Source organism: Cygnus atratus, chromosome 20 (genome assembly GCF_013377495.2).
Source record: "Cygnus atratus isolate AKBS03 ecotype Queensland, Australia chromosome 20, CAtr_DNAZoo_HiC_assembly, whole genome shotgun sequence".
Taxonomy (NCBI): Eukaryota; Metazoa; Chordata; class Aves; order Anseriformes; family Anatidae; genus Cygnus; species Cygnus atratus.
Window position 1 is genome coordinate 9,570,077 of NC_066381.1, and position 20,284 is coordinate 9,590,360.

Consider the following 20,284-nt stretch of genomic DNA (forward strand, 5'->3'; position numbering starts at 1 on the left):
TGCCCGCGCCACAGCCGTTGGCGGGCGGCTCCGCGTCACGTGACTCCCCCCCCCCGCAGCTCCGGCGCGCGACGCCAGTTAGGGGGAGGGACGCGCCGGTACCCTCCCCAATCCTCCCCCGTCACGTGACGCGGCGGAGGGCCGGGCGCCCCCCTGCACGTGACCCGCCATGGAGGCGGTAGCGGGGAGGGCGCGAGGCCGCCTCCTCCCCCCGGGCCCGCCCCCGCCCCCCCCCCCCCCCCCCCGCCCGCTCCCTGCGCTCCGGAGGCGGCGGCGGCGGCGGCGCAGCCCGGGCTCCGCGGCGCCCAGCCGGCCGGCGGGGGGGGGCCATGGACTGAGCGGCACCATGGGCGCCAAGGAGTCCCGCATCGGCTTCCTCAGCTACGACGAGGCCTTGCGGAGGGGTGAGGGCGGACGGCAACCGGAGGGGGGGGGCATGCGGCGGGCCCGGGCCTGCGGCTGAGGGGACCGGGGGGGGGGGCCGGGCCCGGGGCTGTCAGCGGCGCCGTGACAGAGCCGCGGGAGCCGGCGCTGCGCCTCGCGCTCCCTCCGCGCCCCTTTATTTATGTACCGGGGACCCCCCCCCCCCCCCCCCGGTAACGGAGCAGCCGTCACCGGGAGGACCCCCCCCGGGGCCCCCCGCAGCCGGGCGGGGGCCCCGCTGGCACCGGCCGGGCCCCGCGGCCTCGCCTCCGCCTGTCATCCGCCGGCTGCTCCGGGGGCCGGGCCATGCCGGGCTGTGCCGGGCCGTACTGGGCTGTACCGGGCCGTACCGGGCTCCCGCCGCCCCCCGGCCGGCTCCCTGCGTTTGGCCGCGGCGGGGAGCGCGCCCCTGCGGCCGCCGGCTGGGAGGGAGCCGCGGTTCCCGTGCGCGCTGCTGCCGGAGCCGCGCTTGCGGAGCCCTCCCGGGGCTCGCCGAGAGGAACCGGGGGGGGGGGGGGTGCGTAAACAAGCGCGGTGCTGAGCCCCCGAGGCGAGCTGCGCCCGGTGCTGGTACCCAAGGACAAAGAGGGACGGGGATCTTCGCGGCCACGGGTTTGCGAGGAGGATGGCTTTTTCATCGTCGTTGGCCTGCGGTGCGTGCACACGGTGCGGTGCGGAGCGCTCAGGCAGCTCACCTGTTCGATGGTTGCAGCGTTGGTGAAATTCGTGAGCTGCCCTTTGGGGTTCTGCAAGCACCTAAGAAGCGTGTGAGGGCTGCTGAGGGAAAGCTGGGAGGAAACACCCGGCATTAACTGGAAGAGAAACAAAGTGATGCGACATGGGATGTTTATCTGTTTTTTTTTTTCTTTCTGATATTTTTTCAAATGGTGGAGCCATTGAGGGATGCCATGTCAAGTAGGAAATGGAGCAACGTATTCTAAACGCCGTCAAGCAGAGGAAACAAATGTGATTCAAACTCCTTTTCATTACAGGTTTCAGCCATAACAGCCCCGAAGAATTTCGCTTCTAGTGAAAGCACATAAAGTTTTAAAAAACGTAGATGTGCGTGTTTTTAGAGGAGTTGGAGTCATAAACGTAGTTTGGTAGAGAGGTGAAATTGAATGCATTCATTCAGTCAAGTTGTATATTCCAGAGTTTATAAATAAGAAAAACTAAATGCCTGGAATTTAAAGTTAGATTTAAACTTGTATTATGCCTCAAAATCTAGGAAGTTAATCTAGAAGCTTTCATGGGGAAAACTACTTGACATCAAAGTAAGACTGATTTTGAAGCTATTTATAATTTCCTTGCCCAGTAAACGTAATATTTCTCTTTAGTGTTCTTCTATCTCTACGAAGCTTTTAATGCTGTTTTTCTGCAGGAGAGCAGAAAGGTTGGTTTAGGCCCTGGTATAAATTGATGTTTTGCTAAAAAGCTGTTGTTTACTTAACCAGTGAATCGTTGTACGTATAAAACAGGCTGGTTATCAAAGCGTTATTTGTTGGGGCCATCCTTGCTCGCACAGAGCCGTGCTGGTGCTTGTGGTATTTCTGTGGACACAAGCAGCAAACGATGATAATAGATAAACATACACGTTATTAAAACAAAAGCAAGGCTCTGCATATTTACATCCAATTAGATAGATGGAGCTTTTCTAACACTGTATCCTGGTTATTAAATGCTGAGAAGTTTTCTATTAGGTGATAAACAAATTCTCCTTACGGAATGAGTGGTGGTTACCTGTGTTTGTAGAAGCGGCGTTCATTCAGAATGCTGTGGTCCTCTTTTGAGACGCTTTAGTTGTTCAGAATACCTGGAAAAATGCAAGGCGTGCTGCTGGTTCTGTAAGCTTCAGGAATTAAGGCTGACTCTTTAAGTTATGAATGGAAGCAATTTTACTGTAATTTTGAGAATAACCCAAGGGAGTGAAGGTGAGGAGGGTTTTTGTGGTTAAACACTCACAATATAAATAACTAGCTAAAATATAACTTGTGTTCAAAGAGATGAAAACGTGAGGGCAGCTCGGTGTTGTTGGCCGTGTTCACCCTGGAGCATGAGATAGTGCTGTGATTTTTGTGTTGTTATTATTTTTTGCTCATCAACACAGACAGCTGACTGCAGTGTGGATGATGCGGCCGTGTGGATGCGCCCGATGAAGTTGTCTTGTGTCCCCCCAGGGCAGCTCCTGCTGCTGGTCTCCTTTTTCTCTCCTGCCCTGTAAAATCTTTGTCTGGTTGTGTAGCTTGGGACCGAAACGTAAGGGCTACTATTTTGGACATCTCTTGTTACGAATATTGCTGAGTTACCATCATCTTATTTACAGTTGCCAGGGGCATAGCTTTGCCTGTTGTTGTGGGAAAGGTGAAGGTTTTGAGCTTGTTCTGATCCCTTTGTGGAGCTCTTCCTGGCCCTCAGACCTCCGGCTGAGGTTGACTTCGTTGTAAGGAGATGAAATTCACAGACAGGTCGTTAGAGGTGAAGTGCTTTGTTCCAAGTCATGCCTAAGGTAATCGGTTATTTCATCAAACTAAGTTTGTAATGGCATAAGCCGTCAACGTGGCTCAAGGGTTTGTTGCTTTTTTCTTAGCCCAGGGTCCAAGAGCATCTTTTTTTCCTAGGGCGGTGCTCACGTCAGCTCGGTCAGTATCCCTTTTGGTTCGGTGCCTTCTCCAGCACGTGCCTCTCGTTTCTGTCTCCGCTCTGCTCACCAGGCTGTCTGGCTGCTCGCTCCTCCTGAGATTGCCCAGCGCGAGGCCTTATCTTACACCGAGGAGGTAGTTCTCTGAAGCCTGCCTTATCTTCCGCTGGTTCTGCTGGCAGCCTTAAAGGGCTGTGTTTGGGAAATGCGACTTTATAAAGGAACTTTATTACCGTAGCTGCAGTGCAGCAGGTCTGCTGTGTTGTATATACAATATTTTAATAAGGATTCCTCAGGAAAGAGATGGGTACGTGGTACTGACTGATGGCCGGTTTATGCTGGATCCCTAAGGACTGCATTCTCCAGTGACTGTTAACGCATCTTGCTTAGGTAACTTTTAAAATATAATCACAGACTCAGACCATACATCTATAAAGGTATTTGAAAATTATGAGATGATAGAAATCAAAGTTTCTGTGAACGTTGCTTCAAGAAAGCAGGTCATGCGAACTGAGGCTATTTTCAGCTTATGTATGCTAAATATTCAGTCAGGTAACCACTTAAACAAAAGAAGTGTCAATGAATAGTCGTGGATCTGTAAGATTTGTGCTGGGGAGGAGGGCTGGGTTTTCCTTCTGCTCAAAGGAAGGTAAAACTGCTGTTGGGTGTGTGCTGGGATGGAGGAAGGGGGAGCTGCAATGACAGCAGCGTGGCCAATGAGTGTAGCACTTGGAGAAATGGATGGCTGCGGATCGGTCTGTTCCATTGTGCCTTGAGTTCTGTGCACAGTGATCTCTGAGAAGAAGAAAACGAACGTCCCATTTCAGAAATGTGCGTGCACTTCGTGTGCCCTTCAGATTGAGGCAGGACTGCCAGGTGTGTCAGTTTCACGGGATTTGCCTCTGGTCATGAAATAGGGGTTTCAGAAACAGTTTTCTCTCCAGCGTCTCAAAGATGCCACCAATTTGAGAAGAGCAGCGAGCCCTTCAAAGCGATGAAACGGGAGGTGTCCCGGCCCATGGCAGGGGGTGGAACCCGGTGGGCTTTGAGGTCCCTCCCAGCCCAAACCGTTCTGTGGTCTGGTGGCTGGTCATTGATGTCCTCGAGCTCACGGCTGTCGTAAGTCTGACAAGAGGATGATGGAAAACTTACTTGAAAGTACGATCGTCTGTTTGAGGCTGTCTTGATCTCGCCCTGGTGACAAAGTCCACAGACTCAGCCCTAGAGCCTCTGGAAGACGACTTGTTTGTTACTCCTGACTTTGAAATGATCTTTTTAAATCCCAGATGCATTTTTAGGAAAAATGAACAGAGAACTGCTTTTGTGGTTTATTCTCTTCTTTTTTTGTATTCCGTGAAGACAGTTGTTGTTCTTCCTTTTCTCCCATATCTGAAAAATAGTGCTTGAGCAGCACAGGTAGGCAGGCATTCTGCTGTTTTCCAGGACACACCATGTTCAGGGGGTATAAACCTGTGTCCCTCTGTATAAGGAGCTTTGAGTTTTCAGGTACTTGTGATGAAGATGCCTAGATCCCTTTCAGCTTCCTTTCTTTCCTCCTTTTAGCTATCAGAATTAATAGGATCCACTGTTGAGCCTGTCTAGATTCAGGGCGACTTCTGTCAGCCAGTATCTGCTGGCTTTAGGGCTCTGCCAGGTGATTAAGGCAGGTATGAACGCACAGCTTCACGCTTCCTGTTTATACATCTGCGAGCTGCAAGGAGCTGCTCCATCCCCAGAGCAGTAATTATTTCACAGCTTTGGCATTCAGCTCTGATGCTTCTTTTGGGAGGGTACCTCACTAGTCTTAGCTGAACATATAGTGCGATGCACAAGTGACTTGGGGAATTCTACTTAAACTTCCACAAATTGTTACCAGAAGTGAGGTTTTTTACCTGTAAATCTTCAGCTGAGTTGCGGTGACCTCTTTGCTTTCTCCCTTACTTCAGGTTCCAAGTCAAGAGTGGTTTTCAGCCTGTTACAGTGCCCAGGTTACATACTGCGGGACATGAGGAACATTTGTACAGCGAACTTCAGGCAACTAACAGCGTTTCCTTTCCTGGGATGCCTTTTGTGGTCTTTAGGAGAATTTATGAAATATCAGAATTTAATTCATTAGAGTGAACGCTGTGGTCCTGAAGGAGCTGACGTGTGTACCTTCTAAGTAGGACTTCAGTTATTCTCTGATGGTTCCCAAGCACGGTGGCAGTAACCTGGGGAGTAAATGCTCGGGGGCTGGGCGTGCACGCAGCAATGAAGTCTGATAAAATAGGATTTAAGAGTGCAGGCATTTCATAAACAAGAAATGGTTGAACATTTTAAAGCAAAAAGGCCTCAGAACCTTTAATTTTGATTCAGTAAGTGTTGGGAGTTCTCTAGTTTCTCACTTTAAAGGATGAAATGTGTCTCTAAATAATAGTAGTCTCATAATATCAGCTGCATTGCATAGATCCTGTCAGCATGTTACTAGAGACTCAAATCAAAGCGGTCAGGAAGGCTGCCAGATGAACGTAAATAGATAATATCATTTCAGCCATGGTGGCTGGGAGCTGAGGGATAAGCTGGACAAATGCTCGTTTTGAGTGTTGAACAACTCGATACAAGCTATAAGTTTGCTATCAGAAAATTATACCCATAATGTATTTTCTTACATTGACATTGTCGGTTAAAATGGAGTGCTGGAAACATTTTTGTTCTGTTTTGTAGAATACATGCCTATATCTCATCGTTCATACAGCTCCAGGTTGTTCTGCTTTGTCTTACATTTTGATCAATGAAATCAGGTTATTCATGGTCAGCTCTCCCGTGTCAGTTTCTAGTTGTAACTTTCTTGAATAACAGCAGAGGTTTGTGGGTTTTTTTTTAAGGCAAGCCCAGAGAGACTGTTGAACTTTCATCCTTTCAGGTTTTCGAGACCTGCGTGGACAAAGCCTTCTGCAGCCTGCGCTGTGTTGAGTGTTGGCTTGGCTTTAAGCACCAGGTGACCTTCCGAGATGCTTCCCAACCTGGTAGATTCAGTGAAATATTTCTGTTCACTCTGAGTTTTCTAAAGCCTTGTTTTTATGCAGTATAACTTCAGGGTCCTGAATCTACCTGACAGTGTCCTAGAGAGATGATAAAATAAGACAAAAATAGAAACTAAGAAGCTTTTCAAAATGACACGAAGCATTTCTAATGAAATGTGAAAGACCAAAAGAAAAGTGGGGGAGGACACTACTTGAGTCCTGCTGTACTTGACCTGTACCAGTGTCAGGCTCCCTGGCTGCTGGCACTCTGCAAGAAATCAGTAAAACAACCCGCATTCCCTTTCTTATTCTCAAAAGGAAGCCAGCCTACTGTCTCATTTCATAAAATGAGTGTGGTATTTGGTTCTTTAGTACTCAAAAAAAAATGAAATCACATTCAAAAAATGGGCCTGTGAAGGTATGACAAGCTTTGTGAGAGTAAAAGAAAACACAGCATTAGCAAGTTGTGATCAGGTGAGACATGACATGTCTATTTAATTATATAAATTAAGATTAAACAACTGCTACTTTATGATAGGACAGGTTTTGATTTTTCTGTAATTGAAAGAAGAACCAGACGTTACTAGTATCTGTCATTTTTAAATGACAGAACATCTTCTGAAAATTGAGTGTGTATATATATATATATTGTTAGCTTGTGAATTCATAAATTCTTTCTGAATAATTTGGTATATGGTGAGTGTCAGGTAGGTCTGATGAGTGCTATATCTTAAAGGTCTTTTGGCATGGCAGTTATTTGTAAAATAATCGTGCTTTTATTTCTTCTTGGATTTTGGCCCAAGAAGAAATCCCAGATACAGCGACTATACAGAAAGGAATGGCGGAAGCATAGAACAAGTGTTGTGTTTCCAAATACTGGAAGGCGGTGTGTGTTTCCTTTTTATTTCCTCCTGGGTGATTTGGCAATAGTCTGCTAGTTTCCAAAGATGTGCTGAGCGGGGAGCTGTGCATCACCCGGCCTCGCTGGACTGGGCAGGTGCTGAGCTCCCCAGGGAGCTGTTCTGCTGTCCCATTGCCGCTGACCGAGGGCTGCGGTGCTCCAAGTGTACCAAGAGGCGTTTGGGACCTTACAGAGCAGGTACTTACGGAAGTGAAGTTGTGTTCGCAATGAGCAGAAGCGGTGTGAGTTGTTCTGCCTGTCCTTGACTGATGATTCTTCGCCCTTGCAACGAGGGACGTGTTTGCCATCCTCTTCCTTACTGCACCCCAGGTATCGCAGCACCAACTGCTGCTAGTAACTGATGGCATTACCTTGACCAACACGTGGGGCTCAGTGGAGACTACTTTGCAGCACACGGCGTTTGATTTGGGCTGCCCCATCTCTCTTGAGTTGAGCTCCAGTGAGGACAGCTGGGCTAAGCGAGGCACGGTGGGTGGGATGGGAGGTGTGCTGGGGGCATCTCTGCGAGTCTTCAAGCTCTGCCCGCGTGCTTTCAGAACTGCATTATACAATCTATTCTTTAGGAACCCTCATAATAAAAACTGTCATTTTCCATTTTAGGTTCCTATATAGGAAAGTAAGTTTTGGAGGTTAATTCTAAATAAGACTTTCAATTTTTCAGTATTTTTAAAACAAGTTACTTCTTAATTTATTATATTGCTTGAAGCACTTGCGTTCTGTTTAAGTTATACTTAATCTAAATTACTGTGAATATCCGTGTGATATTTGCAGTATTGAAGAAATACAAAAAGCATCTTTAACATTTAATTTTCACATGAAAAGGTCATTTACATAATGAGACAATGAAGCCTTTGGGCAAAGATGAATGTAGAAGGAAAAATCCATTAATGTGGATTCTGCCTAAGAGTTTGAAAGGGCCTAATTCACAAAAGTTTGAATACTATATTATTGCTAGCACTTCCTAGAATAAAAATACCCTGCTTGCCTAATGAGTGGCAAAACCTTAATGCACATTCTGTTTTGTGCTTTCTTAAGGGACATCTCACTTTTGTTAGCGGTGACTGTTCCTGAATAGCTTTGGTCTTTTCAGCTTAGCTGTGTAATGATACTTCGCGTTTCTTTTCTATGTAATGAATCTTAACACCTCTGAGGAGTGGGTTTATTGCTAGCCTGTGTTTACAACTGAGCACAGTTGGCATAGGCCTTGTCGTAGGTAAGGGCATGCTTGGAAGGAGTGCGTGGCTTTTAATTGCAGTTTTATTAAATGGATGTGAAAGCCCTTCTTGGTTTCTGATTCTTAATGGGCATAAACTGGGCTTGGATCTTGGTTTGTAACGAAACGTGTCTGCGTAGAATTTTTGTAGCGTTTCAACGAAATCTATTTAAAAACTGGTGCCAGTTATAATCGATCACAGCGTGCTTCTGTGTAGACAGTTAGGTCACTCATCATAATGGCAATAAAAACAGAAATCCTTCACTATTTTAGTGTAATCCTGACAGGAGCTGAGCTCTGGGAGATAGAGATGTGTGTTAAATAATCTGGTAGTTGAAAAAAAACAATACTTAAAAAAAAATAGACTAACATTTGTAACAAGGGCCTTTATTTGCTTTTGAGGCAAAACAGAAGATGCCTGAAAAAGGTTTGGGCGATTTATAATCCGGGCGGGCTGCAGTGAGCAGGGTTCATTCCCCATTATATATGTAATTTGATGTAAAAACAGCCAAGCCCTGAGTTTGTTACCTCCACCGAAGTGATAGCTGGCAGCAGGCAGGGCGGCTGGGTGCATTGAGTGTCTGCCGTGATCTCCAGGGTCCTTAAGCCCTGCTCTCCGTCCCCTTGCAGGCCGTCAGAGCGCACAGCGAGCTGCCGCGAGCACAGTGCCATGTGCTGATGAGGCTAACAACTCGCTGGGCTTGCGAGGTGGTGAATCTGGGGCAAAACAGCAATATCTCCCTGGAATGGTGCTGGGAAGCTGCGGAGGCTAAGTGCCTTCAGCTGCACGTTCAGGTTGGAAGGTGCTGCAAACCATCGGAGCTCCTGGGAGAAGGATGCCCTGGGGCTGGCAGGATTGCCCCTGGCTGGCTGGGACAAAGGGGGAGGAAGGGTGTGGAAATATCATCTGGTTTTACACCTTGCCACGTACTTCAGTTCTGACTTTAAGGATGGTCTTAACCCGTTGGTGGTACGTTCTGCGTTAAAAAGGGTGTTGACTTCTTGTCTTTGCTCAGGTTCTCAGCAGCCGCAGTCACGAGCAGTGCAGCAGGGCAGCGGGCGATGCTCTGGGGTGAGGCTGTACCTGTCGTCAGAGCGCCGTAAGGGGGCCCTTGCTACCTCCTGCCAAGGGAGAACGAAGCTGTGTTTGCCAGGATCTTACATAACATTTATTTTGATGGTAATTTTTCTATGTTGAAGACCTTTGAAGCTGTTACCCTTAGTCCTGGAGGTAGTAGCTGGCTTCTTGGAGCTATGCAAGGGTAAAGAGAAACGTGCAACTTGGCTCTGAGTTAATTTTAGTGTAAAGCTTTAACATTTTTCTAATTCTGAGTAAATAACTGTGATGGTCATGCAACATCAGATTTTAGATTGTAGAGAAAGAGAAAAAAATTACTCGGTGCTTACCAGTCTTAGAGAGAAATCATTTAAAAGCAAGACTTGACACTTCGAGAATAATGTTACAATTGTTTAGTCGGAGTTGGATCCAGTCGTTCTGAGAGGTAATGTCACCAGGCCAAAGCAGGAGGTAATTGCATTCTGCATAAAAATATCTTTCTCACACTTATAACACTTATTACAACCCCTTTTGATTCTTCCTCACACAAGCTGCGTTTTTATTCACGTGGCGTTGATCTTTTTTTTTCCACTTGGTATTTCAGTTTTCATCCCCTCTTAGAATACAGGTATTTAGTACAGAACATACGCTTACATTACATTGTGTTTTGATTTGATATTCCTTATCTTAATTTATAGTGGTAATGGAAACGGTCAGGTTTTGTCCTGCAGCAGGCTGTTTTGGTCATGAACGGAAACACTTTAACAGGTGTATGCTGTTGTCACTGTGTAACTCTGCGATGACCCTAAGGCTGATTTAATTGGATTTTTGGCGATCATTTTAAATGATCAGCCTTACTGCGTTAGTTTTCAACATTGTTACTTTGAAAAGCTGAAACCTTGAAAGAAAACAAAAATTGGAAGAAGCTCAGAAACCCAAGCAGAGCAGGAAGTGCCACATTTAGATGGTCTGTGTACATGCATAAAAAGAGCTGGAAGTGTTGGAATAATAATTACGAGAGCTTTAGTTTCGGTCTATAAATGAACTTGGATTCTATTTTGAATTCAATTCGAACACGAATCTATTTTGGGTGAAGAAGTGCTTCCTTTCAGTCCATGTTTCTAGTGGTTTGGTGTTGTCCAGAAACAAGATTTCTTTCTGTGCTGGAAATTTCCTACTCTTGAAGAACATTTTCAGCATGTTCTAGCTAAGTGCGATAGGGTTAAATACTGGATCTTGGTTTAGAAATTCGAAAAGTGAAATTGTACTTCCTATGGCTGAAGCAGCATTGCTTAAGAAAAGTAATTGCCAGCTGTGAGTGTGGTCGACATAGCCTGCTCTCCGTTCTGCGAGGGTGTTAACGAAGGTGATAGCAGTGGAAAAGGAATGCAAAATCTTTTTGGTCTCTGTTTGCCAGTCTTGCCGCTAACAACGTGATTTTTCTTTTCCTGAAGAATTATAATCAATCTTTTTGCCACTGACTAATTTACCGCTTTTTTTGTGTGTTACCTGCAGCTCTGTCTTCTCATCGCCTTGGTTAAAGAATGGCTGCATGAGTGTCTTGTGCTAATAATTAATTAATTCCCTAAGTAATGAGTAGATTGCGAAGGAGATGGGTTAAAGGAGGAAGGAAACATAATGTACACTAATTCTAATATAAAACACTGGGTAAATACCTGCAGAAGCCACAGAATATTATAAGAATATAGATTTAAACGGCAGATTATAAAGTATTTGATAAATATCTCTTCATATAAAGTGTTCACTGTTTATTATGTAAATGCTTCGAGCAGAGACAGCCGTGTCCTTGGGGATGTCTTGAGAGTCTCGGCAGAGATTCAGGGAGAGTCTCCAACTGCTGAAGCTATTCAGGGCATTGTAGCTATTTTGTATTAAGTTATTCTTACTTATTATTATTTTATTATTAAATTATTTATTATTATTCTGGACTTTTGTGAAATAGTGGATGCTGTGGGGTGGACCCTGAGTTATCACATCAGTCTGAAGTGGTCACTGGCTGCAGAGTTACTGAAATAAACCCATGCAGCTGTTTCCTTGTCTATCTAAATAGGTTGCTTCTTCCATTCTTGTGAATGTAGGACCTTAAGAATAGAATACATCTGATGATGAATACTTTTAGAGATATATCTGCACTCTGTTACCAAATCTACTTAAAGCTAGTGTGGCATCTTTCAGGATAGTTCTTCAAAATGAGTCCTCAGGTGCGTGTGGAGAATTCTCTGAACAAGACACACAGCAGTGGAGATGGAGTTTGGAAGCAGTGAGGCTGATTATTTGCTGCTGTCAGTTAAAAACTGCCTCTGATTCGATTCTTGGTGTCACGCTACAGGTGTAGTAGGGCCCCAGCACTGGCCACGTGTTTGTTTTTGTTTTACTGCTTGACTGCATTGGCTCCTGTCTCTGTTTGTGATTTGGGTTTTATTTTTCAGCCTTTCACAGATTTGCATAAAAAACTTGTTACGCATCTATAGCAGTGTAACAGAAGGCATAATTTTGTGACCTGACACTAAAATAGCGTGGTTTGCATCTGAGGTTTTTTTTCCATGGTTGTTTCCCCAGCAGTTGAGGATAGGAAGGATTAAAGCACAGAGCCTTCCGTTGGCCGTCGGCTGAATGTGCACGTACACGTGTGACGTGGTCGGGGCAAAATGTTTGGCTTCCAAGTGAATGGTGTTTTTCTTCTAATTGTTGAGAAACAGAAATGTAGCAGGGTACAGTCTCTGAATCTTTTATTATTTGTTACTTGTAGCACTAACTGCTGCGCTTAACTGGAGTTGTGCCTCTTCTGACTGCCAAATGTGTGAGTTAAATACTTTATTGAAACTACACCGGCAACTGCAAATCATAACTCCTCGCCTTTAACCTTCGCTAAAGGCTAAACGAAACACTGCCCTCACGTGCACGAGTTGCAGATTCTGTTTAACTTTCAGGTTAGGTGGTTTTTTGTTTTTTTTTTTTTGTTTTTTTTTAATGAAGTGCCACTTTATAGTATAGATGTGCTTAGAGTCTTTGGCACTGTTGAAAGAGAGGATATGACATATTTTGTTATATTAAAGTGTATTTTTTAGCAGGGTTCTTATGTGGTGTTTGCCCTTGCATGGTTGGCATTTGGGACAGTGCCCTAAACCTGCCTTCAGACAGCCGGTACCTGCAGATGACAGAGCTCTCCTCGGGAGTGCTTTTGCCTTTGATTTTAATAGGCTGTTTATTTCTTGGAAAGGAGCTGTGTGATGTAATTTTGTATATCTTACCAAGCATAAACATCTAGATGATTTTCATGATGGTAATAAAGTGGAAGCAGCTTTTCTGTGTTGTGACAGAAGCCGCTCTGCTCGCCCAGGGGAACGCCAGCCGTCAGTGAATTGCTGGGAAAGCTGGCCAAGGGACAGCCCAGAAAGCAGGCTTGTTTCTCATCTAAATGGGAATATCTATCCATCCTAATGCCCTTGGCCCTTGGTAGGGCCAGCAATCGTTCCTTGGGGTGCCTGGAGCCGTGGCAGCACCTCACCTTGCAGGAAGCACCCCGAGCCGGAGGGTGGCATCCCGGGATGAAGCTGGGCTGGAAATGGCTTTGTCTGCCACTGAGGAGGAGTTTGCCACTTCTTTAATTGCTAAGTCATTGTTTTGTCTCCAAGACTGCAGTCGGTTGCGCTTAAATTCGTAGTGATACGTGTGGTAAAAGTTATTGTTTATTATGTTATTATGTTGTTATTATCCGCGGAGGTTTCTGAATTTTCAGGTTCTTTCAGCTTTCTTCTGTGGCTTATGGGGTTGGGCTGGGGAGCATATAAAACCAGGCTTCTCTAATTCCTCAGGATATAAAATATAGCCAATAAGATTTAAGTGCTCAGATGGTGGGAGGATTATTTCACTGCTGGGGCTATTACGGAGCAATTCCTATCCATGCTCGTCTGATGGGGAAGGTTGTCACAGAACCTGTACTGATTAGCTTTGCTTGAAGCAAACATAATCCAAATAGCAATGTGACAGTGTGTGCCCTGATGGAGATACTTTACAGATGGATAAAACAGGCTAATAATACTTAATGGCATTCTTTTTGAGGATGGTAACTGTGAGAAGTAAGCTCTTTGAAGATTAAAAGTGTCACATAAATGCTAAGTATTCTTGTTACAGAAAATTGGCAAATCCTATTGTAATAACTAAATCTTCTGCTGCCTTCCACGCACAAGATGTTAAACCTTTGATATGCGTTGTGGTTAGGTCTAATAGCACCGAGAAAAGCTTTATCCCCACCATGAGCCACTACTACCAAAAAACAAAGAACAGGTATGAGGGGAAAAAATGGATTGAATAACTTGAATTTTTTAATATCCAACCTGTGTTGTTATTATCCTTAAATTCCTGTTGTGTACTGTCACTGGGAAATGTTAAGAGTGTCAAACCTTCACTGAGACGCGCTGAGTAATAGGAACAATGCGATTCTTAATGTTCTGGTTGAGAGCCATTCCTTACAAGGGGGCTGGTGGTTTTGTTGTTGGGGGCAGCCTTTTGTGTCTGCCCACCCCAAATGTTCTCAAGTGGGCTCCTTTTTTTTGCAGGGATGGATGGGTGGGGAGTTTGTCTTTTTAACGACACGGCACGGCTGGTTCATTTATTTCAATTGTGTTTTGCAGTTTGGGATTTTTCCCAAACATGTTTTCTGCTCGCTTGTACATTTTACCTCTTTGAAGCTTTTTAGTAATTGCTTTGGTTCTTGACAACTTCATAACCGCAGCCATTGAGTCACAATACAGACTAATGAAAAAAGTAATAAAATTTCCATGTATAACTAGGAAGAAGATTCCTGAGGGAAATATTGAGCAAGTGATTACAGGGAAGATAATTGTCTGGTTAGAGAACTATATGCCCTGTGAGTTTGATATTGAACCTGTAAAATTGTCACTTAAAAATCAAAATATTAGAATTATTAAAAGCAGAGATGGAAGTCAGAGCTTGAGGTAGGTGAATTTTGTTTGCTTTCTGAAGAATGGTCGAGTTGTCTGCTGTTGGTTTCTTAACCGAGTTTCGGTTATTTTTAGTAAAGAATAAATGCAGTGTTAGGCTGCTCTATGGCTGCAAATTATTGCTTGCCTTGTGTGCTTGAGATCTGCAGGGCTTTGGGGCTTTATTTTTTTTAATAAAGGCACTGATGTAGCGAGCTGTCTTTTATCCAGTAGTGACTGGGCAAGTAGTAGGAATTCCGATTTTGTTTTTCCTGTTCATAGTGTATCGTGGACATTTTGATGCTTCACATTCTGGGAAAAAGCGCCATCCCTACTAGCTACTTTGTAAGGTGCTTTAGCCAGATGAGCTCAGCGTGTCTTTATCTTCCCCTTACCTGAACTTTTTATCCTCTGGTTTTTTCCTCCTGATTATGGAGTGACTTGCTTCCTGTTTTGATTTCCAGCACTGTCAATACCTTGTGGTTTGCTGTCCGATGTTTTTTCCTGCTCACCTGTAAACCAGAATATATAATTTCCTTTCACGTAGCCAAATGAAATATCTTTGGTTTTGGATACCTGAAGATCCTGCCAGCTCCTTGGTGCTGTTGCTGCCACCTCTGTTGTGCTTGTGGTGCTCTGCATGTTGGTGTGGGCAGAGGTAACCAACTCACCGCTAGTTTCCAGCAGCCACTGCTTTCTCTTGTAAGATGAAAGTAAAGAAAACAGCTCAGTGTGTTGTTTCTGTGCCCAGCTCGTTACAGATTCGGCTAATTGGCTCTCGGCTGATAGCAGCCCTGGCAGATTAACTCCACCTCGTCTCGGTTCAACTACTGGGCTCCTGTCCTTCTCACAGACTGAAGCAGCTCCTTGGTGCAGGACTTTTATAGACCATCTGAGATCATTTATAAAGCAACTGTCTGATGTAGACTAGGATTTATATTCCTCTTGTCATTTCTGTGCATTCTGTTGGAACTAGATGATCTTTAAGGTCCCCTCCCAGCCCGAACCGTGCTGTGATGGTGAGATTTTAGCGCTGAGACGGTTAAGGCACGGAGAGGTTAAGTGCCTCTTGCCTGAATGTCTCAGCATTAAAGAACTCCAGTGCAATGCTTTTATTCCTCTTCTGTTACAACAACCAACTTTTTATGCTCTAAAAAGCTGCATTTTATATCTCATTCTGTGTCACAGCGTTTTATATAATTCTGCTTGGATTTTAAAGATGAGGGGAAGAGGCGTTGTAAAGGAAGGCATATTTGTCTGGTCCTGATGTTCCCAATAAATGTGAAACAGGAATTTAAAACCCATGCATTGTGCTCGCTCTCGTCACACGTCACAGGCAAGGTATATAGTAACTACCTCATATAAGCTATAATAAAACCATTAAGCTTGACTAGCCACTACTTTTAACCTTCAGACAAGCTCCCTTCAACATTAATATTAGTTTCTTATAATGCTTAAAGTTTACGTGTGAGCTGTTGCATCCTAAGCAGCAGTGCTTGTACCTAAACTTTGGCATCCCGTCTCTTCGGTGCCTTTGTAAATCTTTAAACTTTGCAAGGGCGGTGGAGAGCGGCCGTGTGCTGAGGGGCAGGCGGGTGACTTCCAGCAGTTGTCGCGTTGGGTGCGGGTTGCTTACTGGGGCCAAGCAGAGGTGCTGCTGTACGGCACTTGTGTTCATGACCTCCATAGTGTTCCTAGTGTTGTCTTTTTTATTTAAAAATTTCAGGTTTTAGGCAGATTTTAATGACTTTCCTACAATATTCAGATAAAACATATTGTTGAAGTAATCTGGAAGAACTTCAGGCTAGGTTCGTTAGCCTCTGAGGACGTACGACAGCGTTTGCAATGTTTGTGCTTCCACTAGTGAGAACTGACTTTGATACAACCATTTCCTTCTCTCTCTCTTTCCAAGACAGGCAATGAACAAGCAAGAAGTATCGATATGAGGTGCATTTGGTTATAACAGTCAGATTTTTATGATGATTCAATAATATTTTACTAGTAGCTCTGTAAAGGCAGCGCACATTTTGCTGAGGTAGGTATTTGTTTCCCAGCTTGCTAACTTTTCCGCAGGCGTTTGTTGTATAAAGCAGGCCTTTTCAGTCTCACCTTTGTCCAGAAGTGACAGAGACTGTGCTGCATATGGAACTACGCAGTACTCACAATGCATTTTTTTTAATTCTAAAAGGAAAATTCCAGGATGACTTGGTAATAAATACATAGAGTGAAAGAGTTGGAAAGAAAGGGGTGGCTCCAACATGACACTGCCTTATTGTGTAGCTGGTTTTGGAAGGTGCTATACACATTTTTAGCTGGACAGTAGTTAGTTTAAAAAAAAAATAATACTAGAATTGTAAATCCATACAAACGGCATTAAGTTGAACACCATTAAACTAAAAATAACCTCGGCAATTGGGTGAGCTGAAGGTCTGTTACAATTACTGTAAGTTGCAGTGGCGTTTTTAGCTGAGGTTGCATGGTTTCATTTAAACTTTATTAAACAAACTGGAGCTCGAGTATTCGAGTATTCCCTGGAGAGCTGGATGCAGCACTAATCTTCTGTTAAACTGTCTTCAGCATTATTGGAAAGCATCCAGCCAAGGTAGCGTTAAGGAGGTTTGTATTTGCAAAGTTGCCTGGATGGAACGACAGGCTGTGACTTCTCCTTTTGTGGAAGAGGCAGTTTGCTTCTGCCAGGTGCTTTGGAAGCAGGCTGACTGACTCAGATACAATTTTAAGAATCAGAATGCGATATGTAACTACTGAAACTTGCTTTTCCTATTTTGAATTCAAACCTTAGAATAAAAAGTTAGCTTCTGTAGTCTTGAGGAGTGAAGAACTAGGCGTGCGGTCCCAATTAATAGCTGCCTTGCTTCCTCTGCAGTAACACTGAGGTTGAGCCACCCGTTATTGGTAGGAACGATGAGAAGGTGTTTTTTTTTTTGCTGTGTTGACTATCATAAACTTATTTTAGGAAGTCTTACGTGTTCTGTTTTTCCCTGTCAGGCTGTGAGAGCAGCAGCAGTGTCTGTGCTGGTGCAGTGTCTGTGCGTGTGCAGGGAACGGGGCCGGTCAATGGTCTGTTTGTAGGGACGGCTCTGTCCTGGAGGCGCTCGGTGAGGCTGCCTTTACAAAAAGTGAGTCTGCTCAATGCATGACCTGAAGTCAGTGGATGGAGTGAGGTTGTTAACTGCGTTTACGTCTAAATGTTGGTATAAAAATATCTCTGTGGTCTGTGATGCTTGCTGCCGCTCAGCCACCTTTTTATCTGTTGTGCATTGTTTGTAACAGACGCTGATTGAATGCACGTGCAGAGTTCTTGAGCAAATGTTTGAATGCCTTCCTGTAAGCCTCTTCAGTCTTGAGTTGTGAAAGACAAGAGAAAATAGTCTTAAAACCCGTTCTTGCATTTCTTATCCTTTTTATTTCTCCCTTCCCCCCCTCCACAAAAACTTAAATAAAAAAGTCTCCAGCGAATACAATGAAGTGCTATTAAAGGCTGCTGTCTCGAAGCGGAGGGCAGTATTTGACATTGACCTCTTAATAATATCCATTTTGCATACATAACACCTCTGACCTCGGTTGGACCGTCTATTCAGCACGGGATTTGTGCAACTGAGAGAGAAAAGGGAGCCTGCAGGCAGGAGCATTCTCATTTTTATTACAGTAATAAATGTATTGCTTCTGGAAATCTTACTTTCATAATTTAAGAGCTATTGTTATTTCTTCTCTACAGGCTATCATGTTCTACCTCTGTGTCAAATAATTGGAAGTTCTGTATTCATATATTTTATTTGTCTTCCAGACTTAAAGTAACCGTTGATAATATCTTTGCTTTCTACTCAGCTCGTTTCAGTCGTACTTTCGTGTGCCTGGCTCTAAATGTATAATGAACTTGTTTTTGCAGAGCTTTGCAGATGATTGTAGATGGCCTGCATCAATCATTTTAATGTGTCCCAGGGAGGGAATGGAAATGATTATCTTTTCTGTAATTCCATGACCTGCTTTGTAGTTTCTGCGTGCAAACAATAATATTAAGTGATCTCTAGCGCTAGCAGTTTGCTTTTGAAATGTAGCACCGAGTAGCAGTATCAATTTAGCATCTACTATTAAATGATGTGCTGGCAGTCCTTGCCGAAGATGCTAGTAGCGTTGGTAAAGTCGTCTTCCCGGCCTTCCTTTGGCCAAGCCATCCGCCAGCAGGACTCGAGGCACGTGTGCGTTTTGAGGCAGGTGGGTAGGGGCCGGATTCTGCAACCTGCCAGCACCGCCCGGGGTGATGCTTGTACCAGGGGGGTGGTTGCATGGCCGCGACTCCCGGGGAGATGTGGCTTCCTTTGTGTGCTCAGCGTCCTAAGGCGATACGCAGAACCTCGCCGGAGCGCTACGTGGTCTGCTCTTAGGGCTGTCCGGTGCAAATCGCTTTGGTTTCTGTTAATACAGGTAAATCTCACAAAGGAGTGGCCGGTAATTGTCCGATTACGAAAGTACAGGACTGCCTGAAACCGCTTTATATTCTAGCCCATTACATATAGGCAGTTCACATTTATTGCATAAATAAAATTTTCTATTAAAACAGTTATTGGAAGTTTTAACTGGTTATAGGCTGTTGTATTTCTTTTAATTAATCCTACCAAAAAGTAGTGCACAAGTGTATGCAAAATTGCATATATTAAGAAGAAAAAAAAAATTCATCCCCTAACACGTATGCAATAGGGCAAATGCTGCAGTTGATTTTGACTGCTGGTGGAAGGAAACTGCAGCTCCAAGTTGAAATGGATTTTGCTCGTGTTAGGATTGTGAGGAGAAAACCGTATTTTTGCATTCATGAAAAAAAAATAAATGAAATTTTGGGAGGGAGGGGGGAATTCTTGCTGTTTCCTTCTTAATCAGAAGGCTAAATGCTGTGGCTTTAATCAGAGCATAGTCCTACAGCTGCGTGGGCAGGTGGAAACAGACCTAAAACCCATTTTTTTACTACAACCTGCTATATTATGAAAAATTCAAAATTGCTCTGGAGTTGTGTACTGTTGGCGTACTGCTTGATGCTTCATTACCAAAAAGGCCTGTTTGGTATTTCTTGAGCTAACCGAGAAGTCAGTGATGGATGTCCCAGAGAAAGTTTCTACAAAACTCAAATTTTAATGAAATTCTGATCTTTCACCAGTAACAGGAGGTATGGAAAGCCTTATTTTATTTCAACAAACAAACAACGCCAAGGCCTTAGTATTCAGGTGCACCAACATAGTATAAAATACGAGTAATTTTTATGACAATTGTTTTCTATGCAGCCAGGAAAGTAAACCTGAAATTTATGTAGCTGCATTATAGAAGAACATCGATAATGACATGATACTGTATTAAGTAGCTATGTTTGTTGTGTAGGTTTCAAACTTGATTTGGCAACAACCAGTAATTAGGTTACTTGAAGTCCATTATAATGTGTGCAAGGCCATAAGCATTTGCTCAGTTAAGGCTTTGTATATACTTTTTTTTTCCTGAATGACCATGAAACAGATTGGATTAACTGGTAGGGAGCTCAAAAAAAAAAAGGGAGAAAGAGCAGGGAATGCAAAGTCTGTGTTAAGTGAGTGTGCCTTCATGGAACTGCTGCTAGGTTGTATCCAGGAGCTCCTTTGTTTGCTTTACCTTGCTGCAGCACTGAAGCTGGGAGCTTCTCCCTCTCGTTTTGTCCCCCTAGAAACAAGGCAGCTTTTACTCCTAAAGGTAACGTGGCGAGAGGCTGTACGTGAGGGTGTGCAGATGGGGCGCAGGATCCAGCCCTCTGCTGTGGAGCACTTCTGCTAATTCCTTGCACGGGCTGGGAACAGGGCTGCACTGCGAGGTCGGTTTCTTTGCAGCATCTTTATTTTGCTGCCCGCTTCCTTAATGCAGAAGAGCCGGGGGGTTTGGAGAGCATCGCTTCAGGTTGTAAATAGCATATCGGGGAGTCTGCTTCCAATTAGGGAGGGAAAGCCCTGGAAGAAGGCTTTAGCTGGCATGCCTACCAAAGTGTTTGAGCATTCGTTAAAGCATCACACTTGGAGACATAAAGAAAATAAAAG

At 44.3% G+C, this 20,284-nt stretch overlaps 1 protein-coding gene across 2 annotated transcripts in view; it reads left to right on the plus strand.

The window, feature by feature from the left end:
- Window positions 1-278: 278 nt before the first annotated feature.
- USP32 (ubiquitin specific peptidase 32) overlaps window positions 279-20,284 on the plus strand; it is a 79,382-nt gene continuing 59,376 nt past the window's right edge. The window contains exon 1 of one of the 2 annotated variants that reach the window (XM_050714769.1): window positions 279-404. In XM_050714769.1, the coding sequence (XP_050570726.1) occupies window positions 347-404 (58 nt within the window). In that variant the 5' untranslated portion in view covers window positions 279-346. The remainder of the gene's footprint in view (window positions 405-20,284) is intronic. The other variant, XM_050714770.1, reaches the window with a different exon arrangement.